This window comes from Arvicanthis niloticus, chromosome 1, assembly GCF_011762505.2.
Source record: "Arvicanthis niloticus isolate mArvNil1 chromosome 1, mArvNil1.pat.X, whole genome shotgun sequence".
Classification (NCBI taxonomy): Eukaryota; Metazoa; Chordata; class Mammalia; order Rodentia; family Muridae; genus Arvicanthis; species Arvicanthis niloticus.
In genome coordinates, this window is record NC_047658.1 from 161,267,037 (window position 1) to 161,294,347 (window position 27,311).

Sequence of the window (27,311 nt, forward strand, 5' to 3'; positions counted from 1 at the left end):
ATTGTTGGCACTGTGGGGAAAAAATTACACTTATTTGAATAATTAAATGATTCTTGAAAGTACAGTGGTTTTCCTCTTAATGTACTTGCTCCCTTTTTAACCTATTCCTAATTGATAGAAAAAGATATTTTTCCATGAATTTATGAACTAACAGGAATTAATAATGTAACAATGACAAAGCAGTTGGCTTGCTGTGGGACTATATAGTTAGCAAAGTTACATTATTAATTAGCACAATAATTTCATAGTGGTTGTGTTACTCAACTGAAAAAGACCCAGAGACGAGCTGTAATTTATTTGAACTAAAAAATTGAAGCGAATTTTAAAGTCAAAGCAGCCCATTCCCCCAAATCACAGCTTATTTAAGTTGCAGCGCTGAGACTCTGTGGAGATGAGCCGTTCTCTGCTGTGCCTGTGCAGATGCTAAGGAGACTTCCAAAGAGAACAGGGGAAAAAAGAACATCCTGAAACTTTATTTTAAAAGAAACTGATTACTCTGTAATAATTTATCAATTGAAAAAAACAGCTCTTTGAAGTGTTTGAATCTTAACTAATTTTAATAGCTGTGATCTTTAGGTGGGTGAGTCCCTTAATGAATACACCGTGGTTACTGAATTTAAAGATTGAATTTTAATGGTGATTGTTCTATAGGAAAGTCAGACAAATCAGGGAAATCAATGAGCCAAGAATGTAACTCACGTTACATTCCTCATTTTTGTCGGGCTGGAAGTGAATTTCTTAGCAGAAGAGTGCTTTCTGCTAGGTGGCGCTTCCAGCTCAATAGACAGGCATCTTGGAGGGTCTTCAACAGAATTTCACTTTGCAATTACTTCTTTATCTCCTCATGGTCAATTGTGACTCCTATTAGAGTTATAGTTAGAATGTACCAAGAATGTATTGTGACAGAGTGATTAAGACTCAGGCTGCTGGTATCAGACCTGTTTAGGTTTGTACTTCTGTCTAAACAGAAGTCTTACTTGTGGACAGATCTCTTGGCCCTGTGAGCCTCTTCCATCTGTAGAGTGGGAAGGAAGGGTGCTCCTTTCAGACTTATAACACTAAGAGTCCAGTGAAGCTTGCCACATCAGGAGAGGAAGCACATAGCAAACTAGCCCTTGAGAGATGTCCTTTAGTTACACTATGGGGCTTCAGTCAGCAGTGGGTAGGGCTGGCTAGGATCCAGATCTTCAGACTTTGTCATTGAAATTGTACTTTAAAGGGAACCTTGCACTTAACTTCGTACATCCTTTTTGTGCTTAATCTAGAGTGAAGTTAAGTCTCTTGATGCAAACCTACATTTGAAGAGAAATGGGCTGTCAGGGCTTTGGGACATGGAAGTAGAAATGGTGTTGAATTCTGGTGATCAAGAGAAGGGAATTGAGGGAAGGGAATAATAGAGAGCCCTCAAAACAGGTGTCAGTCTAATGGAGTAGCTGTCCCAGTGTGTGAAGTTTCAGAGACCATTGAAGCTGCCAGAATAGACTTTTTAGTTGAGTATATTGGGGAGACAGCTGTCAGCTACTACCTATGATCCAGTTATGCTTTATAAACAAGTATTTATGGAATTTTAGTCATCTTTGGGTAACAAATACAAATTTGTGTCAAGTGTGTATATACATACATGTTTTCATTTTTACACTTCTACCCATTGTCTACGCTGTAAACCCAGAGGGATCTTGTTCCCCTAGACAGTTTATAGTCAATTTAAGTAATGGCTTCATTTTCTATTTGTGGTTCTGGGTGTGGGACCTAAGGCCTTATCTCTTGTTAAAACCCATACTCAGTCAGCCATACTCCTGACCTGAAATGTTTTACTTTTAGAGTAGCTGAGATTATACAGTCACACAATGACTCCTCATTTCCGCATGCCAGTGGCCCCTGTTAACACCTTGTCTTGATACATTTGCCTCCAGTCCCGAGTCCATATCATTTGTTATTGACTGAATTCCATATGGTATTCACATCTTTGTGATTAAAACCAGAAAGAATTCTTTTACTTTTTAAGCCTAATGTCTTTTTGGTGCTCCAGGACCCAGGCATGGATCCTATAAAATATTGAGTTAGTCATAGATGTTAGACTCCTGTGGGCTGTAGCAGTTTCTTGGAACTCCCCCCTGCTAATGAGCGAATGGTGTATTGGAGTAACAGGAAGACACTCAGAGCACTCCTGGGTTGGGATTTTTCCAGTTTTGTTTGTTTATTTGCCCTTTCCTTTCATTTTAAAATCTATTTAGAAAACCCTGGCTGAATTTTAAAAAGAAACTATTTGTTGTCCAGTGTCCCAACCCAGTGAGTGACACAGGGCTTTGGGTTTGGAATCAGAAGTCAATACTTTGAATACCTATTTTTTTTTATCATACTTTATTCCTCTTAAAACTGTTTTAAAATTTTTGTTTTATGTATGTAGATGTTTCCATGTGTGTGCACTACATGCTCAAGGGGTGGTAGAGACCACAAGAGGGTCAGATGCCCTGGTACTGGAGTTATAGACAGTTGGCAGCCACCATGTATGTGCTAGGGACTGGATCCTGGTCCCCTGCAGGAACACTGGTGCTCCGAACTGCTGATCCCCCCTCTCTCCAGCCCTCATACCTTATCCTTAACATTATTGGAAGCACAAGAGTAAAGAGTTACAAGATCTTGCCCAGTTTGGGGAAGTGTTTTTTACATATGAATTTTAAATTATAGTCACAAATCAGTGATTCCAACTTATTACTATGGTGACTTAGCAAATCCCTCTGGTTACCACTGTATCTGTTGTTTTAGGGATAATATCTTCCAGAGAACAAAAATTTTTTTTAGTATCCCTTATAAATATATGACATCTCTAAAAAACTGGGCCCTTCTGTGGATTGAATTCCATATCCTGCAGGGTCAGTGCTCAGTGTAGTTTATAACCTGTCAAAGAACAATCTGTTTGCTTACATTTTCTGATCTGCTTACTCAGAAAGGAGAAGGACATGTTAAAGTAGAAGGCTTTAAAGCAGAGGTTCTCAACCTATGGACCGCGAACCCTTTCACAGCCTCAGACCAACAGTTAAAACAGATGTTTACATTATGATTTATAACAGCAAAATTACAGTCATGAAGTAGCATCAAAGTAACTTTATGGTTGGGGGTCACCACAACATGAGCAACTGTATTAAAGGGCTGTAGCATTTGGAAGGCTGAGAACCACTGATAATTCAATTTATGTTGTATAATTATCATTTCTTTGATATTATTGCTTGTTTTAGATGAGAAGAAGCAAATGGTTGCCAACGTGGAGAAACAGCTTGAAGAGGCCAGAGAACTGGTGCGTAGCCTTAGGGGTGTATTGAACACAGCCCCTCAGCTAGACCCCAAAGCCTGCTGTGTATGCTGTGGACATGCATGGACCATCAGGTTTCCGCGTGACAGTTCATTCCTTTTCAGATTAAAGGAAATTTAATAGCTTGTAGAGATTTTATTCTTTTTAATAAAGGTGTCTCATTAAATGTCAACCTCTAATTTATATTCCTTCAGAGTACATCTCCCAAGAACTAGTATCTTAGTGCATGATCTTAGTAGCTAGTGTTTGATAACAGCACAATGCACCTTATTTTGGGGTAAGCGTTTTGTGTTGTAATCTTTAATTTTCTCACAACACCTGAGAGATAACCTGAAAGATTGTCTTTTAAAACTGACAAAGGTCTGAGATTTCTATCAACTTGGAAGCAGAAGAAGCCTGCCAGTGATCTGTGGATCCCACAGAAGATGTGAGATTTCTTGTGTATGTGTGTATTTACATATTTATTGGCATTTATGTGTGTGTGGGGAGTACATGTACACATGTGTATATATGCACTTAAGCACATATGGGTGTGAAGGCCAGAAGTTGACATCAGGTATCTTCTTCAATTTCTCTTCATCTTATTTTTTGAGGCAGGGTCTTCCACTGGACCCTAGGCTCACTGGTTGAGCTAGATTGGCTTGTAAATCTAGCTCCAGGGATGCCTACTTTCAAGTAGACAGTACTGAAGTTACAGGCCTGCATCTTGCCACAGTTTTAATCACAAAGATGTGAATAACATATGGAATTCAGTCAATAACAGACACTGACTTTAGATGTCAGAGCAGCCCATCAGGACACTTGTTTCTTCCGGTTGCTAGGATGACTGTAATGACACAACTGGTCAGTTCTTTGGTCCCAAGAATTTGTTTTATGCTCCAGCTTACCTGAGATGCCAAGATTTCACACTGCTCTCCTTTTCAGTGCCTGCGAGTGTTGTGAAAACAGAATGAGTGTATGATGTTCTTATCCTGGATTCCAACAAGACACATGTCACCTTGCCAGCAGTAAATCTTTTCAAAGCTGCCCTCTCTGCAGTCTTGTTCAGTGTAGTGCTGGAGTCTTAGCTAGGTCCCCTCTCTGCAGTCCTATTCAGTGCAGTGCTGGAGTCTTAGCTAGATGCTGCCTTTGCAGTCCTATTTAGTGCAATGTTGGAACCTTAGTTAGGACAATCTGTTGAGAAGGAAATGAAAAGAATACACCTGCGGAAGGAAGAGGTCAAGCCATCATGCTTTCAGGATGACATAGCTCTGTTTTAAAGACTCCACTTAGATCTGCTGTGCACTTGGAGCCAGGCTGTTGGATACAAAATTACTATGCTGAAGTCAGTAATTAATGAATGAAATTACCAAGAAAGAAATCAGGAAAAATTCCCCATTCACAATTCTAAAAAAAAAAAAAAAAAGTAGGAACAAACCTGTGAAAGAGATGAGAGACCTCTCTATATGAACTTTATAACACTGAAGATATTAAAAAAGAGACCTGGAAGATGACAAGCCCTTCATGCTTATGGATTGACAAAATTAATATTATGAAAATGGCTACATCATTACAAATTATCTACATAGTCAATGTACTTTCTGTCAAAACCCCAGTGTCATTCTCCACAAAGCTAGAAGGAGCAATCCAAATAAATATGGAAACACAAAGAACCCCATGTAGCCAAAGTAATCCTAAGCAGAAACAACAATGTTTGAAGCATCGTGATGCCCAATTTCAAATTATCCCACACAGAGCCATAGTAACTAGGGTAGTATGGGATGTGCCACAGAACCAGCTGTGTAGCCATGTAGAGCACAAGATCCCAGAAGTAAGCTTACATAGCTGTAGCTACCTTTTTTTTTTTTTTTTTGCACAGATATAAAAAACAGAGTAAAGTGAGGCTGCCTCTACAACAAACGGTGCTGTGAAAGCTGCACCATGTTTGCAGTCTCTAGGAGGAGACTGGAGCCTTCCCTCACTGCACAGAATCAGTCAAAATGAACTGCAGACCTCTACAAAAAGCCTGAAACTGTTAGGCCAAGCATTTGAACTTTAATTTTTTAAAAGATTTGTGTGTATATGTGCTTGTGCATGTGTGTGGATGCTCACAGAGACCAGAAGATGTGGTGTGTGTGTGTGTATGTTTGTGCATGTGTGTGGATGCTCACAGAGACCAGAAGATGGTGTGTGTGTGTGTGTGTTTGTGTATGTGTGTGGATGCTCACAAGAGACCAGAAGATGCGGTGTGTGTGTGTGTTTGTGTATGTGTATGTGTGTGGATACTCACAGAGACCAGAAGATGCGGTGTGTGTGTGTGTTTGTGCATGTGTGTGGATGCTCACAGAGACCAGAAGATGGTGTGTGTGTGCTTGTGTGTCTGTGTAGATGCTCACAGAGACCAGAAGATGGTGTGTGTGTGTGTGTGTGTGTGTGGTGTGCTTGTGCATGTGTGTGTATGCTCACAGAGACCAGAAGATGGTGTCAGATCTCCTGAAGCTAGATTTACAGGAGGCTCTGAGTCACATGACAAATTCTAGCAATCAAACTCAGAACATGCAAGGTAGCAAGTATCTCCACCCCTAAGTTATCTCTCCAACCCTGGAAAACACTTTAAGATACAGACAGAAGCAAGACTGTTCCTAAAAGGACTCTAACATCACAGAGTATAATTCCAAAGACTGACAGATAAGATTACATGAAGTTGATCACACGACAGAGAAATAATTCCTAGAGTGAAGAGAAAACTAACAGAATGGGAGAAAATCTTTGCCAGCTATACTTCAGATGTGTGTGTGTGTGGGGGGGGGGTGGGGGTGGGGGAGGGGAAGGCAACTATGTAGGAAATACAAAAAACTACAAAAACTAGACATAAGAAAAACAATTCTTTTAGTAAGACAGCCCCTAGTAAAAAATGCTCTAGATCCTTACCCATCAGGGAAATGCAAACTAAAAAACCTGGAGGCTCCATTTCACTTGGTCAGGGTAGCTAACATCAAGAGGACAGCATATCAGGGCAGTGGAAAATGATGTAATCTCAGGAAGGGTCAAGAGGGCGGAGATTCAAAGGTCATCCTCTCAGGTACATAGTAAGTTCAAGACCAGTCTGGACACTGTCTCAAGAAATCAAAAAAAAGAAAAACAAACCCCCAAAGGTAACCAATACTGTGAAGGTTATAAGGAGAAAGGACCCATCTCTACTGTCATGAATGGAAACTGGCAGAGGCATGTGAGAGTTGCTGTGGAGGGTTCTTAAACCAGGTAGAAATGCCAGATGATGCAGGGATGCCACCGTTGCATGTGCCCAATGGACTAAGTCCTGCCACAGAGATACTTACATGTCCATGTTTATTGCTGTACTGTACACAGTAGCTGAGCCATGGAAGCAGCCTAATGTCCACCCACTTATGGATGGATAAAGAAATGTGGTACATATATAATGGAATTACATTCTGTAAAGAAAAATGGAATCATGCCATTTGCAGGAAAGTGAATGGAACTAGAAACCATTATGCCAAGTGGAAATGGGCCAGATTCAGAAACACAAAGAGTTGTTGTTTTCTTTACTGCATAGCTCCTAGATTTGAGAGAAAAGGTGTGGGGAGAGGGAGATGCAGCAGACTAGGAAGCATCATACCATAGGTGACTATGAGCAGCAGTGAGTTCTTAAGGGCAAGGGAAAGAAAGAGGGTTTGAGCACACAGGACATGAGAGAAGACAGAGTAGCAGGGGAAGTCGGCCAGCAGGAGGGAGACAGGGCTCGAACAAGTAAGAACCAATGTGTCTGAGCATGCCATATGAAAACCCACTCTTTGTATGCTAACTTCAGAACTGAAACCCCAAAGCAGGGAAGAGTGCTGATTGCAGAGAAGTACTTTTAAATGTTCGGTGAGTGATTTAGTTGACTGGAACTTCTCATTTGGGATGGGCTGCATCTGTTGCATGATCACTCTTTGAAAAGGGCTAATTAAAAGTGTCTTATTTTCTCACATAAGTACATAACTACAATTGCTTTTTTGTCCATTTGTATTCTACTGTAGTTAGTCTCTGCCAGTGTACAGTGGGTGATAAGCTTGTATTAGCCATGAGCTAATGTGTTAGAATGCTCCCTGAAGCAGATGTGTTGCTGTGTTTTCCGTGGAAGTTAGTGACATAGTCTGGGCCAATTTGTTTCTGTTCCTGGCTTTCCTTCTTTTAGGGTCATGTACAGATTAGCTCTCTACTGTCTCCTAGAGAGCTTGCTCCATTTCGTTTTAACCCTGAGTTACTGTCAATCTAGGGATATATGCTCTAAGTACATTAGGGACCATTCAGGTAATTTTCATGACTTTCCTAGGAAAGAAATTATTCTTAAAGGTGAGAAAAATAAGGCAGAGGATCATTGAGACCTCTGTTCAAGGCCCCATGGCTGGTGAGTTGTGGTGCCTACAAAGTGAACAGAGTCTCACTACAAAGCTCGGGCTCTGAACCATCATTGCATGTCTGTTGGCTTCTTAAATGTTATGTGCTGTATCCAAAGTGTTCTAGGATTTAGATGGCTAAAGGGTACTCTGTTGTGATTTTAGTGAGCAAGGTGTAGCTAGCATATTGCTGTATTTGTCTAACTCCTCATCAGTGTGTATGGTTTTAGTGTGTAACGGTTAGGCTGGAGGCCAAGGTCACATGTTGTTTGTATGTGACTTTCCTAACTAGGAAAGACTTTCTCAGAGAGATGTCCTCACATGTCTAAGTCACAAGAAACAGTCTCATGTCATTCAGGACACTCATGGTCAGAAGACTGGATCAGGTTGGACTGAACACTGGGATGCTCCCAGGATACTGAGAACCAATTAATCAAGGGGTTTGATTAATGTACATGCTTTCCAAAATAAACTCTTGACGAAGCACACAGCTCGGCAGCCCTATCACTCTCTAGCTGCTTCCAGAGCTGATCAGGAAGTGAGCACTAAAGCAGTCCTGATGTCACCGCTAATGTGGTGACTCTGCTTTCTCAGCTCCACATTGAGGAATTAGAGTCCATTCCTTTCTCAGCTCCACACTGAGGAGTTAGAGTTCAGTCCTTTCTCAGCTCCACACTGAGGAGTTAGAGTTCAGTCCTTTCTCAGCTCCACACTGAGGAGTTAAGAGTCCAGTCCTTTCTCAGCTCCACACTGAGGAGTTAGAGTCCAGTCCTTTCTCAGCTCCACACTGAGGAGTTAGAGTCCAGTCCTTTCTCAGCTCCACACTGAGGAGTTAGAGTCCAGTCCTTTCTCAGCTCCACACTGAGGAGTTAGAGTCCAGTCCTTTTAGCCATAATATTTGAGCAAATACAGAATACTGATGTGGCTCATGTTTTTCTCTCCCCGCTTTAGCTTGAACAGATGGATTTGGAAGTTCGAGAAATACCACCCCAAAGTCGAGGAATGTACAGCAACAGAATGAGAAGCTACAAGCAAGAAGTGGGGAAACTGGAAACAGATTTTGTGAGTTCAGTTCTGCCCTTGGTCACCCATAGAGTGTTTAGTGCACTTTGGCTTCATTTCTTTACTGTTTCCTCCCCATACTTTCTTAGTTAGCATTAAATAAGCAGTCTTGGGCTCCTGCAGAAGATGAACAGCAGATCTGTTTAGGACTTGGAGGTTGCAGAGGTTAGAGGTAGCAGTGATGGGGTTTGGGGGACATGGTTCTAGCTGAGTCACACCGTCCTTGAGTTTACATGGTACTTGCTAGTATTTAGCATTGGTTAGAATTTCAAAACCTAGTTTTCCAGTCCTTTAGAGTTCACAGGCCTCAGAGGATGTCTCATCTCAGTGGGTCAGCTGCCATGCAAGCATTAAGACCAGACTTTGGAAACCCCATAGTCATCCTGACAGTGTGTGTGTGTGTGTGTGTGTGTGTGTGTGTGAGGGGGGTGGGAGTGGGGGTAGGGAAGTCAGAGGGAATGGAAGAATGTTGATAGGAAGATCCTTAGAACTGGCCAGTCATCCTAGGAAATTTATAGGAAATTTACTAAAAGAAATGTAAAAGAACAAAAAGAACAATGTTAAAATGTTAATAATGATTGTAAAAAAGATAGTTAAGCAAATCTGTGTTGGGCTGTGGTAGAGCACTTGGAAAGCAGAGGCAGGTGGATCTCTGAGTTGAAGGCCAGCCTTGTCTATAAAGTGAGTTCCAAGACATACAGGGCTACACAGAGAAACTTGGTCTCAAAAACCAAAACTAAGCCAAGCTAAAATCCTAAAAACCCAACCCAAAACAAAACAGTCCTCTTGGTTATCATGTATACGAGGTCTCAGAGTCTCGAAGTGGTCCAGTCTCATAGCATTGCGCAGCGGCAGCTAGCACACTCACTGCTGGGTGAACAGACCCACTGAAGTCTGTGTAGGAAGGGGCAGTCAGCCTTCTGAAGATGATACAACACTGTGGAACCTTGAGGGCATTAGGCAAAGGGAGACAGGTCAGCCCTGAAAGGTAGATGAGGCATGTTTTCACTTGTATGAGGTTTCTAGGTGGTCAGACCCAGAAACAAAAAGTAAGCTGGACTTAATGGGGAGGGGGTAGGGAGAACAGAGGGCTGTTGATGCTGTGAATGGAATTCTCCAAGAGGCCGAGTTCTACAGCTCTAGTATGGACTGCTCAACTGCCAGTCAGCTAGCACTTAAAAGGACTTAAAGTGGTAAGGTTTGTATTATTTGGATTTTACCACAGTTGTAGGATTCAAGTATGAATACTGATAAATATCTTAATGTGCATAGTATTTTGCCTTCATGTATGTCTGCACACCACATCTGTGTCAGGGGCCAGCAGAGGAAGAAGAGGGCATGGGATGTCCTAGAACTGTAGTTACAGACATGTAACTGAGCTGCCATGAGGGTTCTTGGAACCTGGGTCCTCTGGAAGAGCAGCCAGTGCTCTTAACCACTGAGCCCCTAACCAGTACATTTTTTTTTTTTTTAGGATTAAAATATTGTGTAATTAATGCATATGAATTTCACACATGAATAGGCTTCACCATGGCATTTCCATGCATGCACATGCTCTCTGCATAGGTTAAGTCCATCTACTCTGTGGCTCCTACTCCCTTGCAACACTCTTTTTGTCCATAAGTAGTCCTTCTTAATTTCTCTTTGCCTCCCTCTCCCCTTCCCTATTTGGTGATTACTAGTGTTTCTGCCGGCTGGCGGCTGTTTCTGTAGCAGTGAGACTATGCTCTGTTTTGTCTTTCTGCTCCTATACCTCTGCCAGCCTCTGTGACTGACAGTTTGCACAGCTCGCTAGTATATATTGTTTCATTTCATGGATGTGGATTACGGGCTTCGACATGCAGTGCATAGAACCAAGGAGGCTCAAGTGGACTACAGGGCTTCTTCAACAAGTCTTCTTTAGTCCTACTGTGTGGTAAACTCTGTCCTTAGTTCCCAAATACAGCCGGAATTGGAGTCATCATAATGCTGGTTCTCTTGTGCAGTTGGAACTCTCCTATGGAACTTGGAGGGGAACGCCAGAGAAGCTGGAAATACACACGTGTTCTGATGCTCTTCTAACTCATGTTCTCAGTGTTGGCGCGACCTTCTCTAGAGCTTGAAAGACAAACACACGTGTGATAGTTGGTTCAGGGTTAGCAAATGATAGTGAGAAGCACATAAAGTTAGCCCACAAAGACCATAGTATCAGAATATTCAAAGAAAATGGGCCAATGAAATGAGCCGAGGTTGTTGGTGGTTTTTCCTCCCCTCAAATTTAAGATTATATTTTAACAAAACATAAATAAATAAGCACCTTTGGAGTTGTTTAAGTTACAAATATGAATAATCTGTTAGGGTAAGTGTAAGTAGACAGAAAAGAACGGAATAATGTGTGGTGAACCAGAATGAGACTGAAGGTCTGTTGAGTGCTCGGCATCTCTGGTGTTGCATTGTGGTGCTAGCACCATCTTGTGGTTGATTTGTGTTGTTGCACTTATTTCCAGACAAAGCTGTGCTTGCTTTAAGACAGCACACAGCATAGAGGGCTAGTCTAGACCGTGGTGGTAGTTGGAAGTAGCAGTCTGGCCCTCATCTAAGTTCACTTGTATCCCAGGTCACTAGCACCAGAAAGCTGTCTGTCCCTGTCAGGAAGGCAGAGCTGAGGACATCAGAGAGTGGCACTTGTATGAACAGTCTCACAGTGAGGCTGAGTGAATGTGCCTAGAGATCCAGCTGCCTGCAGACTGCTGGAGCCAGTCCCTTAGGCCAGGGTTCAAAGGATGCAGTGGAGCAGCCTGAAGCCTTTACTGCTATCCTGCACTGTCTCTGCAGGTGCCGACCGGCTTGAGCACGGTCTGTGCACACCCTCTGTTTTTCCTTTTGAGACTAAAGTGTGAATGAGAGGAGGAATTTAAATTTGACCTTTTTAAGTTAAAAAATCAGGAGCTGAGTGCTTCTGTTTATATTCTACCTTCCTTGTGCCCGTGGCATCTTGAGACAGCAGACTTCTGTTTTTGTGGGAACGGTAGGGACTGCTGAAGCATGTTCAGAGGTGCTGGTCTCAGCTGTACTATGTAGCAGTTATCACATACCTGGATATGTTCCTTCTTCAGGAACATACATGCATTCTAACAAATATGGGAGCTACTGTGGTGGTGAGGACTGCATTTAAAGTGTAGACGTGCTATGCTTGAGAGACCAGAAAACAAGGACTGCCGCTAACGTATAGCCCCTAACTTAGGCGCTCCAGCAGCTTTGCCGTGCTCATTGAAGGCTGTTCATAAACTGATGGATCTTGTAAGGTTTGCTGTTCTAGAAAGATTGTAGGTCAAAATAACTTCTGTTTTTGTTTTGTAATCTAACTTGCTTACTCTAATCAAAAAGATAAGTAGGCCAATTACATGGCATATATATATTAAAGTTAGACCCCATGTAGACAAATACATGTAATCTTTGTAGGTTTTTTTTTTTTTTTATAAGCCTTGGCTTGATATGGTTGGGGGCTTTCAAGTACAGTCCTGGTTCCACATTGGGTACCAGCATTTAAAATAAAAGACCTCTTCGTATCAAAATTTATTTATGGTCATGATAAATCTCTGAGCATCCCCAGACCTATAACATTGGATAGAACCATCTGAGCAAAGAAACATCCCTTCACCATGTACACATAACATGTCTGCCATTTTTAACAATTATACTCCTTCATTCTATATAAAATGTCAGAACATTCCAAAAGGTTTTGAAAAACAAGATCAGCTTAGCCTTATTACTGCAGGAGGGTCATGTTTTGCATCTTGGATGAACAAGATGAGCTCAGCCTTGTTGCTGCAGGAGGGTCATGTTTTGCATCTTGGATGGTTGTTTTCCAGTCTCTCCTTTCCCGTAAATAGCTTTCAATAATAATGATGTCATACCATCCACATTTTAAAAATATATGTTCTAATGTCTACATTGTAAATTTCCATAACTTCTAGGTCATTTTAATGGGAACATGTTATCTTCTCAATGGCGTTACTTTTGTTGAATACCTGTATATTTCTATTTATTTCCTTCACAACTTACTGTGCTGCAGTGAATGTATCCCAGTAGGATTTATAATCGAGACCCTTTGTAAGAAGACAGATTAATAAAGAGTTTCCAGTTTTGCAGTTCACCACTCGGCAGTTTGTTCTGGACTTCTCCTTAGACTTTTCCTGTAGGTCTTTCTTTTCTGTCTCTGCTTCTCCTCCGTGCTAGAGTGCACTGAGAGGTAATGAGTGGACTGGAGCTGAGCACCTTCTGTGTGTTGCTCATTGAAGTCTCAAACTGTTGTAAGAGAAAGTCTCTGACTGTGGGGCTGTCACAGACTCCAGGGCAGAATGCAGCTAGGATTCTTTTTCTAAGGTACTTCCCCTAGGAAGGTTCGGTGGTGACAAGGCTGGCAGACATGTGCGGTTTCCCAAGCTGGCTGAACTCAGATCTCATTGGAACTACAAACTGTTTCTCTTAGGCTTTTTCTCGAGCCTGTGACCTTTCAGGGGAGAACATGTTTAGAAAGCATGGTCATGTGTGCACACATACTCCTTCCGTATACAGGAGAAGATTTTGTCAGGTCCCACCAGGGCAAGTGATTGGAAGGCTATAATGCAAGCAGCCATCTTTGTTAGTAAGATTCTTATTTTAGACTCTCAACCTTGGTAGCTCTACAGAGAGGAGCACAAGTGGAGCAACATGGTCTCAGGAGGACACTGAGGACCGTTTCAGCTGTAATCCTGCCTCCTCTCCTGGGAAGCAGGCGTGTTGTGCACTGCTCTGGCCTCCCTACGTAGGAGTAGCACAGGTTCATGCTCTTGACCCTTCCCTGTCGTGTGTGCTGAGTGAAGTAGTAGGATGGTTTTGGCACTCTCTGGATTTGCTGAGACTTACTGCTAACTTTTGAGGTGGGCCGTAAGAGATTTCCCTGATCTATGAAGTTGGCATTTTTCCAGTGTGAGTACTTTTATGACGACTACCTCAGTCTTGAAAATATTGACCTTAGGTCCTGTAGGCTTTGATGACCTGTGAAAACAACTTCCATATTCACTGAAGCCATGGTAGGCAGGTAAATCCTATGTAAACTTATCTATCTTTCCGTGTTGTCAGAGTCTGAGGTGGGTTTTGTTGTTTAATTAAAAAATTTCCTTATGTAACAATGCTTTTTTTAAACAAAAAATTAAAATTATGGTGCCATTTTATGATTAAAGAGCCAGCCTTTTACTTAGGCTTTATAACATTTTGATTTTTCTATGTAGTTGAAGTATGTATTTTCTAAATAAAATGGTAAATTGGTGTGCATGTATGTGTGAGTGCATGCTTGTGTGCATGTGTGTGTATATATCGTTTATTGGTTTTAGAAGTTTTCTCTATTATAATCCTTCTTAATGGCAAGCTACTTTCAGCTTTTCTGTTAACTTGTATTTGTGATCTCACTTGAAAATAAGAAAAATGGGTAAAAATTTGCCAGATTAACTATAAGCTTGTGACCGATTTGACTTTCTCATTAGTCACTAGATGGCACTGTTTGTTTGCAGAGTGCCATTAAAAAAAAAAAAGAAAAGAAAGAAAGAAAGAAAAGGAAGGAAGCAACTATGGTAGTAACAGAAATTACTGCCTCATGAATAAAATATCTCTGATGGGATTTGCATTTCTATATTGGCTGAAGACACTGTGTTGAATGTTTTATTAACCAGCCCAGTGCAACTGTCAGCCTATTAAAGAGATCCAATGGTCCCTGTTTAGATAAATAAACTAAATAAATCCAATTCGTCAAATTGTGTTCCTGGCTGTTTATTTTCCATTCTTTTGATGTACAGTTTATTTTAAGTTAAAGCCACATTGGTTTAAAAATTAATGGGAAAATGTTACTTGGTGTTTGGAACATGAAGAAGCTAATTGCCATAGTCAAAAAGCCATCTCTGTTTTAATGTTAAATTGTTTGCTCATAAATAGTAAACTTTCCCCTGGTTGGCTACACACTGTCTCTTGGTCAGAAGTCATGTGACCTCTCAGGTGGCTGGGCAGAGACTGCGGTCCTCATCTGTGTGCTGCTCAGTTCCCCTGGCAACAATAAGCAGTGTGCACATTTGACTTGGTTTCCCCATGGCGTGCTCATTTCTCAGGTGTGACCCACAATTCCTTGGGCATTACAGAAGCTAATTCATTTCTTAATGAAATGTCCTTTATGAATGTACTTTCCTGGTGTATATCAAGTATCAAAGGGGAGAAAATGACAATGATGAACGATATTTCCTGAAGAAACCAAGAACCTCAAGGTGATGACTCCATAATAAGCCGGTTCCCCTCTGTTCGTTGCCCTCTTAAAGTTTATGCTCAAGGGAAATTCATGGCTGTATAATATAACACTACCGACTGAGCTAGATATTTCATACTTAGGCCCTAGGGCTACAACAATATTTGAATAAAACACGTCAGGTTTGTGCTTTGCCAAACTAAAATCAGTTGGTAACTTGAAATGATACATAACGGTTCTGACATCTCGTTTCTTTCTCTGTGAATCTTCCTTTGCTTTTCATGCTATTCTTACTGTCTTTTATCCAGTTCTATATTGGCTCGGTTCAGAGCACAGCTTAAAGTGGGTTAGGCACTTTTGACTCTGCACACAGCTTTTCAGGGCATTCAGCTGATGGTGATAGGGACTGTGCCAGGTCTGCTCTCCAGGGCGAGGTTTTCAAGCTGTGTAATAGTAGCTGAGGATGTGTGTTCTGTCAGCTGTTTTAAGTTTGCTTGTACAAAGAGTTAAAGTCGGGCTCCGACGGACTATGCCAGACTTTGCTATTGATTTCAACATAGTATAACCTGGTGGACAGTGGACCATGTGTAAAATAGTCTCACTTTTGTTATTTGGCTTGAGTTAGTGTCCTTCTGAGGCTGGAAAAGTATTTATAAGTATAAGAAATTTAAAATATGGAGTGAAATTGATTTAAGATTTTTTTTTCCCCTCAGGCTTGGCCTTGTTGTGAAGCATCTAATTTATAACATTAAGCCAGTTTCTTAAAATGACTTCCTGTGAGTGAAAACAGATTCCCTTTCTTGGTGTTTATCTCCTCTAAAGTTTTGCCCAGACTTGTTGGGACTTTGATGATTGGCCATTGCTTCTTTACATATTCAGCAGCTAACAAGTTTTGGTTTTCCTCTTCTGTAATGTTTTTCACTATGTATACTCATTGTACATTTTAAGCCACCTGCATATTGTTCATGGAGCGTATGCCCACATTCCTGTTCCCGGGTCACTATGTTCTTACCTCACCAACAAATATATTTCAGCTGAAGGGAGAGTGTAGGTGTCCTATTTGTGGTCACATGATATTTAAACTACACATAGAAGAAGAAAGTTTCCATCTCTCAGTTAGACACCTACAGGTTTATAGTTGCTATTTCAGTGAAATTTAAACTTTGCTTTCTTTTCCTCATTGAGTGAGTGTGGCTCAGGTTTAGTCACTGCAAATAATGTCTGATCCAGGTATTCTATTCAGAGGCTTTATTTACACTTCAAAAATATCAGGTAAATATTGTTTCAGGTTTGCTAGAAGTAGTTAATACCTTATTATTATTTTTATATTGTATGTGAGCTAAATTTGGTCATTGACCATGTTTTTAAGACACAAGTGGGAAATAGCGAGAAGGCCCAGGGCCTCTCGTCTGGGCTCTCCCGCTTGCGTGCTCTAGTTTCTTGATGGGAACCTTTGAATTCTGCCCACATAGGGGGAAGGATGGAGGTCCAACAGGCTCATCAGTGGAAAGCACTTGCAGCACCGCACTGAGTCTTAGTCGGCGACTTCGATGTGTACAGACTATAATTCTATAATTAAAGAATTTAAAGGTTAAAGTATCTCAAGGTCAGAAGATCCTTGAAAATCCTAAAAAATGTAAACCATCTTTCTCAGGGTTCCGGGGGCGAGCTGCAGGAGCTTACACAAAGGACTGAGACGTTCAGTCTTCCATTGCGTTCGCAGGCATGACCTTCGTATTTGGGTTGCTTTTGTGTGTCAGTACATTTTGTTTTGTAAAAGACATCTTAGAAATTAATCTATGGCAACAGAAAGCAAGCTGTCTCCTTGACCTTGTGGGAGTAGAGGCAGAATTAAAGGTAGAGAAATTATGATATTATATATTTTATGCCTTTTTATCATATGCATTTTATTACTATTTAGAGTTGTCTTTGCACCAAGTTTTCATCTGGAGTTCTAAATACACATGCAGTGTCTTTGGCTTTCTTTCCTATTCTTTCTCTAGTTTCTAATAATTGACTTCCCTGAAACCTTTAGAAGTTACTGTTACAACTAGTGGCAGAAAAAGAGTCTGTAGTTTTTCTAAATATTGTCATTAACATGAGCAGAATTCATTTTAGCATGCCTAAGCCAACAGCCAAATAGCCCAGTAGTATAAAAGCTACAGAATTTCCCATCTGTTGAGAATTTAGTCTGAAACATAGAAGCAACATGGTAGAAACTGAATGACTTGAGCCCAGTTCTGACTAGTAAAACATTTCAAAGTAAAATCGGGAAGCTAAGTAAAAGAACTTCCAATTTGGTGATGTTTCATTGCTTCATTGCACTTAGTTTCAAATGTGAAACTTCTCAACAATTCACTGTTGTTTGATTGGGTGTTTACTACTGGGAGCTAAACCCAGGGCCTCACTGGTGGGAGACAAGCACTTAGCCAGGGATCAATATCCTCAACCCCAAATTTGCATATTTTCCTCATTGATTGTAGCCTTAGTAATTGTAATCCTGTGGTAAGCAGAATTGGGGGGGTGGTCATTAGGGGAGTGTCTGAAAATACAGAGATGCATCCAGCCTAGCATGATGGCAGCAGACGGGCTTTCGAGAAGTGCCTTGTGGGAGCTGATGTCCAGACTGAGACTTGAGAAGGGATTTGAGAGAAGGACACAGTCAGATGAATGATTAGGATAAACTTCAGGACAGATTTGAAGGTTAGCAGGGCCCACTGGGGCAGCGAAAAGTTTGGAGCTGGTTAAAATATTTCCATGCACAAAATACAAAGTCAGAGCTTAGTCTCCAACCTTTGTTGCATATTGGGATCTGGGTATCTCTAAACATCCCTGACACCAGGTGGACTCCTGTTCACACACGTGTGATTACATTGGTGTAGGTATGATTTGGACATTGTTGTGGTGGCTTTTTAGGGCAGTTCCTCAAGTGATTCTCTGTACATGTAAATTTGGAAACTAGTAGCTGATGTGAGAAACTAAGGCAGAGAGCTAGCAAAGTCCTGACCCCATTTTGATTAGAAGCTACTAATGAGTTACTTGTGCTGGGTGACTTGGTAGCTTTGCACTTAAAACAGTGAAGTTCTTTTTTCTGTGTGAGTTTGAGTTCTGTTTATTTTTATTTTATTTTTTGCTTTTTTAGGTCCCTAAAATGATTTTAAATAAAAAATTTTAATTGTAAAAAAATCTGTTATCTACTATTGTATCAAATTGCCTTAAAATTAATTTACTTTTGTTATATTTGGATTTTATGATAATCTTTACTTGGAGGAAACAAAGAAGATATGCATACATAATTTTTCTCTCTAGGTAGCAAAGTGAATATTTTAAATCCTCAGTTGAGCTTAGGAGAAAACAAAGGCAAGCTGTGAGCTCTTAGCTAGTACTGATTGTGCCTTTGACCTAGAACCCTGAGTCAGTACACTAGAGTGTCTTCATGTCAGTGCTTGCAGTTTAAAAGTTTCCATTTCAAATGCATGGCATCAGGCATACGTTTTCTTAAAGGAAATACAGGACTCTCTCTATATGTACATATGTGTGTGCTGTTTCTGGATTTAGAAAAAACAATGTATAGTTGTACGCTATATATATATATGTGTATATGTATATATATGCAATATATACACATATATATTGTATATATATACATATACAATGTATATATGTATATATATTCATATACAATGTATATATAGTTGTGAATGTATAGTTGCATGCATGAGAACACACAGTGCACACACTATTTTTTTTTTTTGCTATTCTGTGAAGTTTTGAAAGATGGATTGTAAATTAATTTTGTACAAGACTTGTAAAGAAATTGCTTGTAATCTCTAATCAGAGAAACAGAGGAATGGCCATGATGAATACATGGATCCATTCTGGCCAACATCTTCAGTGATCTTAACAAAGTTGTTCTTTGCCTCCCCTGTGTCTGTTTTCTCTTGGCAGAAAGCTGAGTGCATTTGGAATGGAAAGAAAGAGAAAATCCCCTTGGTTCCCAATGATGATAGCTGTGCACTGGTGTGGGGAGTGTTACCTACAAGCCAGCTGCAGAGTTACTAGTTACTGCTTCTTTAGGGAACAACTGTAAGTTCCCTGTATAGCCAGGCCGGAACATTTTTAACCTTATACTACCCAAAGCTTAGGATAGCAATTTAAATCATCGAATTGTCAACCTTTCCAACACTGCAACTCTTTAATACAGTTCTTCATGTAGTGCTGACCCCCACCCATAAAATTATTTCTAATGATACTTCATACCTGTAATTTTGCTACTGTATTGAATTGTAATGTAAATATTTGTGTTTTCCATTGGCTTAGGAAACCCCTGTGAAAGGGTCCCCAAATCTGTCTTAACTCAAAGGTTGAAAACTACTGACATCGTAGTTAAAATTTTAAACTGAAAAATTTTAAACTATTTCTGAGTGGAATTTAGTCAACAATACTCAGGTTGGAAAAAATAGCATCACATGTCTTAAACAAGCACTGCTTTTAATTTGATACCACATTAACTATTTTCCTAGTTTTAGTTTTCATAGTATATTCATTGAAGTGTTTTCCTTACTTGGTTGTCATAGAGATACTTTCTAGAAAGTTTATCATTTCCAACTATTCTTTATCATTAAATTGACCCCTTTTGAGTTGTTTGCTATACCCTGAGGTAGATCCTACAGAAGTGTGCCTGTGTGTCAGAAAGACACACTTGGGGTATGGGGGATGGTTGCTAGTGTATTTCCTACCTGGAAGGGCTTTCTGTCTTCTGGCAGTGTTCAGAAACTGTCAAGAAGTAAAGCTGGGCTTTCTGACTGACGTGGACAGTAGCCACAGATAGCGTGTGGCTCACATTGATAGTTAAAATCCACTGTGTTGTGGTATTTTGATAGAGAAATTTCCAAGACCAAATCCATCCAGGATATTCTCTTTTCATTAAAAGTTGACTTTTCTCCCTGAGCAGTTTTATTTAAATGCAGCACAATCAGAAGTGCGCTGTGCATTTCAGAAAGCCTTCGAGAGCACTGGTGGTGACGACGCAACTAGAAGCTGGCTGCTTGGTGCTCTTGATGGGGTCTTTGGAAATTGCATTTGTTTTTCACGCTGTCTCTGCAAAACCTCTTTCCATAGATAACACCTCATATTCTAAACTAAATTGTAGCATCTTCCTTTATCCTCCCTACTTAGCCAGCAAATAAAGGCATTTTGTCCTTTGGAGTTTTGTCAGGAATGGGGCCTGGCAACTGTTACAGGCAAGTGACAAGAGGTGGCAATCACAGGTGGCAATCACAGGAGTCTGTGCAGGGGCCTTAGAGAAGGGAACAGTGTCCATTCAGAGTGAGCATGCCGTATCACCGTGCCGTCCAGTGTGTTGGTGTTTGTCTGGCAGCCTGCCTGCTCCTGTTCTACCCCATGTTTCCTGGAGCCTCATGGGATCCATGCAGCTTTAAGACCTTTCTCCAAATATGCATGGGTGTTGTCATTAGGTGCAAATTTGCCTAAAGAAGTTGCCTAAAGAATTTTATCAGTTCTCAAAAAAAAAAAAAAAAAATGTATAAAGACTCCCTGTCCCTCAGCATGGTTGTCACATGCAGATGGACACTTAGACATACTTGGTGGGGAAGGCTAACTCAGCTGTTTGCTTGTACTCTGTGCTGTAAATTGGATATCGAATGCATTTCTGCCTGGATGCTAATGCTTTGGTGGGACTAGGATGGTTCTCTTTCAGAGCAGAAAGAGGCACGATCTCTCTCTCCACTGAATACCAATAGTCATAGGCATTCTCTTGAGTCTAGAACAGGATCCTCAGCCTCAGTACTGTTGAGATTTTGAATGGACTATTCTTTGCTGGAGGGTGGTGCTGTGCTATGTGCGGTGTTTACCAACACCCAAGCCTCTGCCAGCTGGCAACACTTGCCCACGGTTGTGACCAACAGTAGAAGAACTGTGGATATTCTGGATATTTTTTACTGTGAAAATTTATCCATGATTAAGAGTTATTTGGTCAGAATGGTCTCTGGCAGGGTTTCCAGAGGGACCATGGTCTGGCATGTCCAGAGGGAACATGTGACATGACTATTATGGCCCCTGAAAGGCTAGAGACCCAGCTGTGTTTTTACTCTTCAGTCAGCTGTAATTTGCACATTAGACCTATGAAGGAATAAGAGACTTTTCTTACATTCTCACAGTCTGGATGCAAGCCTGGTGGGCTTTAAAGTATGAAGTCCTCCCTCTCTGTAACATCTATCTGTGAGTCTCTTGTAGCCAGGATATAGAGTTGAAAGATAACCCTTAACCAGCCTGTGCTTATGTCACACAAGCTGTGAGCCACGAGAGGCAGTGTGATACTGTGGATGGACACTGGGGTTCTGGCTGTGAGCACCAGCTCAGATGCTACGCAGCTGAGTGCTGTTGGGCAAGCCACTGTGTCTTACTGTCTCCAGCTCAGATGCAGACCCAATCTCCATGTTCTGTAAGGGCAGAGAGCTCCTTGCCTCACGATGCTGATAGTGGAATGCTTGGTCTTTCAAGGTTGCTGGTGGTTTTCCTGTAGCTTTAGCACTGGTCTGCATCTGCTTAGATAATTAGTATGCTTTGGAACCTTTGGCTCAACTTAATCTATTAATCTCATATTGATATGTCTCCATTTTCACAATCCCTAGACCATTATTCACCTCCTTTGTGGAGTCGTTTCTAATTATCTTTCCTGTCATGATAGATTTTCTTAAGTCTTCATTCACCTTGGTTCTTATATCTGTAACCTGTGCTAACTCACACACTGTTCCTTTGTCAGCCAAGATGATTCTACTTTTCACTTATGTTTTATTACTCCAAACAATTATAGATCTTCACAATAAGAGTGTGTTTTCTGCTCTGTGTCATACAGTCACTTAGTAAACAGTGAGTAACCAATGGTATAGTGTGGGTGGTGTAGCCAATGATCAACAAACCGGCCAGGCCAGTGACAGGTACAAATGAGGTAACATCCAAGATTTCCAGTCAGGAGATCATATCTAGCTTGAGTTGTCCTCTGAACACGATTTCTATTAAACAGTAGTGGAACAAAACAAGACCTATATAGGGTGTATCCTCTCCACTGACTGCTTTTAAATTTTTTTAGACCAGGGAAATATTATGAAGGTTGGGGCTGGAGAGATGACTCAGAAGTTAAGAGCGCTTGTTACTCTTGAAGAAGACAAAAGTTCAATTCCTAATACCCATGTTGTGGTTCACAGCCACCCACAACTTCAGTTCCAAGGGATTCAGTGCCCTCTTCTGACCTATGTGGGTATCAAGCACTTACATGCTATACACACATACATACAGGCAAAAATATTTACAACATAAATAATAAAATTAATAAATCTAAGAAACACTTTAAAAGAGTGAAGGTTCTGTAATGCTCCACTGAATTTATCTTCTCAGAAAAGTCGCATGTAGGAAAGAATATGACATATTCATTGCCAGAGAAGAACTGGGAAATACAGCTCACTGTTGTCTTCCAGCAGCCATTTCAATGACTGTTTGATATTTCTTGTTTACCAATATTTACAGTGGCATATGATTGCCAAAATTTTATATTAAGACCAAACCAATAAATTAAACATGCTGTATTCCTATCTGATAAAAGGGGCACTTAGAGCCTTAAACTGCACTGACAGTTTCTTAAGCTCCTTGGTATAAGTGTACAGGTGACAACTTTGGATATTATTTGTGCACTCTTATAGATGGCACTGACAGCATAACAGCTCACTAACCTTTCTGTGCAGAAGAAATGTGAGTTTTGCATTGCATGTATCTTTAAATTTCATTTCCAAGTTTAATTATTTCTTAGTTTGCTATCATCACTGTTTAATATACATAAAAGTAGCAATCCAGTAAGATTCCTACCTGAGAGCCATTCCACTGTGAACTTTCTAGATAAAACCTTGCCACTATAAACATATGTACATATATATCTATGTGTTCGTGTATGTGTGTGTGCATGTGTGTGTATGTATGTTCATTTCCTATCTCCTGATTGCACTATCCATCTCTATACAGAGGCCTTTGGGTTACTAAAACTAAGGAACTTGGGGGTGTGAACCCCTCTTCTGGTAGTCCCCCTCTTCCCACTTTATGCAGACACATTCCTTGGGACGTTTTACTACAATTAGGTTTGTGCTAAGGAACAGTTGTTGAGAAATGCCAAGTAACATCGTAGAAATAAATGAAAGAAATCTTTTTAGAGGGGTTCATAGGAGACAGTAGTAGCATAGGTCAGAAAGAGCCCATAGTTACGAGTATTAAGAGTGAAAAGCCTGGCTTAATTCTTGCCTTAGCCACCAGTCATCTTTGAGAATTGTACAGGTCACTTACATTTGTGGGAGTGGGGGTGGAATGGGGGGTTCTCATCCTCGTTTATCAGCTTGTGGTAGTGAGGTGGCTTCTACCTATTTCATATTGGGGTCCTTATGAAGTGACACACTACGTAGGACTCTGGCGGATGCAGTTTGCAAAGGAGATGTCCTTAAACTAGCGCCTTGGTGCACACTTCCTGTCTGTTTATTCTGTCTGTCTCTGATTGACTGGCCTTCTGTTCAAAGCAGTTAACTATTAAAAATAATGCAGTACATCTAAAGTGTATATCGTGTTCCATACAAACAAGGAACACACACTGGTTCCTATCGCAGCATGAAGTCCCTAGACCACCCAAACTAAAGCTTCTTCATTTAAATAGAGACCTTTTCCTCCCTTACGTTCACAGCTACTTCTAGACCAGTTTCCTTCCCTCCCTCTCTCCCTCCCCTCCTCCTTTCTTTCGCTTGTGTATTTTTGTTGTTGTTATTGTTTGAGACAAGATCTCATATAGAAATGGCTGTCTTCCACCATCCCTGTGCTAGGACTATAGGTGTGTGCTTCCAAGCTTGGTACATACAGTGATGGATACTGAATCCAATTCTTTGTGCATTATAGGAAAAAGTACTCTATAGACTCAGTTGCATTCCATTTCACCATAAACATTGGATCCCCACAGCTACATTTTTCTGTTCACATCATAGCCTTGACTTTGCCATTTTTAATGTCCTCACATCTATATCAAGGCATTGTGTATGTGTCTGTTAAAAGGCAGCTAGAGATAGTAGTACCACTTTCTAAAAGTCAAAGTGATCTCAGAATAGGAATTGTATGGGTACTTGTGTTTTGTGCTTGGATTGAGAAACATTCCCTACAGTTAATGAGCTTTAAGACAGGGGGTTGTGAGTGTGGGGGAAGGGCTCCATAGTGTTGCATTTTAGAGTCCCACCAATGTTATCATTGCCAACTAGATCACATTTGTAACATTGTAGTGATCACATCATGTGTGATACTTCATAATGCTTAAGAGAAATCACTCGACACATTTTAATTGCCCTTGTCCACTTCCCTTAATCAAATTATTCTGCTGTTGTCATCTGTGAAGGGTGATTTCTACCTTTTTTCTGTTATTCATGCTATCCTGTCTGAAGTCCTCACCTTCTGCTTGACCTAATGGCTCTCAGTGTACCCATCTGAACATCATTACTCCACTGATCTTTGTTGCTGATAACAGTTTTTCTACTTTGAATATCTTTTATAATGTATTTAGCTGAAAAGAACATGTTTTTAATACAAGTAGTTTGGTTTCAAAATTGTCTTCTTCTAATTTATCTTGTTTATATGAACATTTTGGTAATAGTTAATAGATACATTCCTTACCTCCCCTGCTTATGTCGGCTGTTAAGGAAGAGAAATCAATAATTATAGGAAGAAATGTTCAACAAGCTATTTGGAGGATTGTTTGTTTACTGAGCCACACTTTGCCGTGCTATGAAACATACACTAAGAGAATGTTGTAAGACGGTCAGAATACACACCCCTGATTTAATCCTGACCTGCACTGGATGTTTTATCTTTCCCACCCAGAGCTCTTGAGTAGGTTCTATCCTTTATACTGATTGACTGCATGTAGTTTGCTTTATTTTTATGTACAATTAGTCTTTCTGGTCCAGTCTATTACACAATTAGAACAAGAATGACAGTCATCATGCTGTATAAATGACTAAACATCCACATAGAGCCAGGCCTACTGGAGTGGAGCAGACCTGAGTCCCAGCTGGCCTCAAGACTAACATAGGAGAGTCCCAAGTTCAAGGCCTGCCTGGGCTACAGATTGAGTTCAAGGCTTGGTCTATTTTGCAAGACTCTGTCTCAAAATGAAAAACCATGTATAATAATAAGGGACAGGATGTATAGCTCAGTGGTAGAGTTTTTCCTAATATATAGGAGACCCACGGTTATACCTCAAGAATACCCTCTCATGCGCAATACACAACCAGAAACAAAATGTATACAATTTTGTGAGTGAATAGGATGTCAAATATTCTAATTTAAAATTGTTGCCCAATTAAGCTGTTGTTTGGTGGTAAACAAGGAGAGTCAGGTTGGGCTGTGTTATGAAACCAGTGTAAAGCTTTTCTAAGTTTGAGTAAATATCTTCATTTTCTGTCATGATACAGGACTTTGCTATAGCCTTCCTTTATCAACTAAGTCCAGATCTCTGGGCTTTTGCCATGGGAGTATGGCTGTCTTACTGAGCTGGCCTGCAGCTGAGCAAACGATTGAAACTGACATCTGACTGACTTGACTGCAGTGTTTCCTACCATAGGATTGCAGTGTCCGTGACTTGTCCATTTCAGAACAATCCTTCCTAACTTTAATTCAGGGGAGCTGCTGGCTTCCTCTTATTTCTTTAGTCTTCACTTCTTATTGGTTCAAGATCTGTGGAACGTTAGGTTGTAGCTTTCAGAACCTAGAAGTGTGTACTACAGCATTATATCTCCTCATAAGCAAAACTTTCTTTTTTTAGATGAAAGCAAAAAGAGTGACGGCCAGTTCTCTGAGGTCATTTTGTTTTTCCCTCCCTGATTCAGCTGTTCCCTCATCTAATAGTATTAAGTTATCAAGATAGCCCATTAGCTCTTAGGCTTGGGTGGATATCAGCATCACAGGAGGGACTTGCTGGTTAGCACATAGACCCGTACCTACCCTAGACTTTCCAATTTGGAAGGACTTGCATCATGAAGTTTCAAAGGGTTGCATGTGGGTGCTGAAGCCCCTGTCACAGCATCCTATTTCAAGAACCCCTAGTTCTCCAGCTGGTGGTGCTGGTTGGGTTGTGGAACCTTTAAGAGGTAGAGCCTTCCTGCAGGAATATATCATGGGGATGGGTTTCGAGAGTTCATAGCTCTCTGGCTGCTCTCTCTGCTACACGTCTCGTTGGAAGGGTGGCTTCCGTCCTCTGCCTGTCTTCCTCACCATTACTGACTCTCTGTCTGAAACCAAAACCAAAGACCTCTTCCTTCTGTGAGCTGCCTTGGTTGTGGTGTTTTATCTTAGCAACAGAAAGTAACAGATACACCATTCTTGGGTTTCTGCTGCGTGCTTTTCCAGGCAGCTTCCGTTCCTTCCCCTTAGACGCTCTCAGACCCTCAACCACCCCTTTCCTGTGCACTGCCAAACAGGATGTTTGTTTAAGGAATGTTAGCTAATACAATTCCAGAACTGCTCTTTGGGGAAATTTAAATGAAAATTTAAAATACCAGCAAGAATGCCAACAATTTAAATACCTTGATTAGCTTTAGGCATTTTTACATTGGGATGACTAAGAAAAGGTTGTGGTAATTAGAAGTAATTTGTTAGAAACCTGAATACCCTATTTTTTTCTCTCTTAGATTAAAACTCAGTTCCCAGCTGGATGCTCATAAGTGCAGGAAAGATAATTGTTGGATGATTAATTGCAAAAGATAGATAATTAGAGTTCATGTGTTGTGTCAAATACGGGTAACCGAGAGGTTGACTACTCATTGGAAAAGAGCAACCAAAATTGGGTTGTAGCTTTGTGACAGTGGGTTTACCTCCTACCCTGACTTACCTTCCACTTCGTTTCCAGACAATATCCATTCCATTCCCAGCCTACCTCTCCATAATGAGTATGGAAGAAAATTCCCACTGTTTCAGATTAGGTTTTAAAAATTGAACTGTTGCCCAGACTACCTTTCTAATGTTAGAGGATTTGTAGCCTTTATCAGTACTTAAGCAAAAGTCTCCACTGAGCCTATGTAAACTACTTTCCCCTCAATTGAGATGACCTATTTTTATTCCATAATTTTCAATAGCTAAATCTTAGGTCCTTTAGCCTTCCTAGAAAGTTAAGTATTTTCATCATAAATCACTGGATCCCAGGACAGAATCATTTGTTACCTTTTAAAATAAATATATTAACAGTGTTCTTTTTTAGATCCCTCAGAAAATTAATGAC

General features: G+C 40.6%; 1 protein-coding gene across 18 annotated transcripts in view; it reads left to right on the top strand.

Annotated features, from left to right (window-relative positions):
* The window catches only part of Vti1a (vesicle transport through interaction with t-SNAREs 1A), a 301,616-nt gene that overhangs the window by 2,319 nt on the left and 271,986 nt on the right, over positions 1-27,311 (top strand). For all 18 annotated transcript variants that reach the window (XM_076924620.1, XM_076924628.1, XM_076924643.1 and 15 more), the window contains exons 2-3: positions 3,237-3,295; positions 8,641-8,751. In XM_076924620.1, the coding sequence (XP_076780735.1) occupies positions 3,237-3,295; positions 8,641-8,751 (170 nt within the window). The remainder of the gene's footprint in view (positions 1-3,236; positions 3,296-8,640; positions 8,752-27,311) is intronic.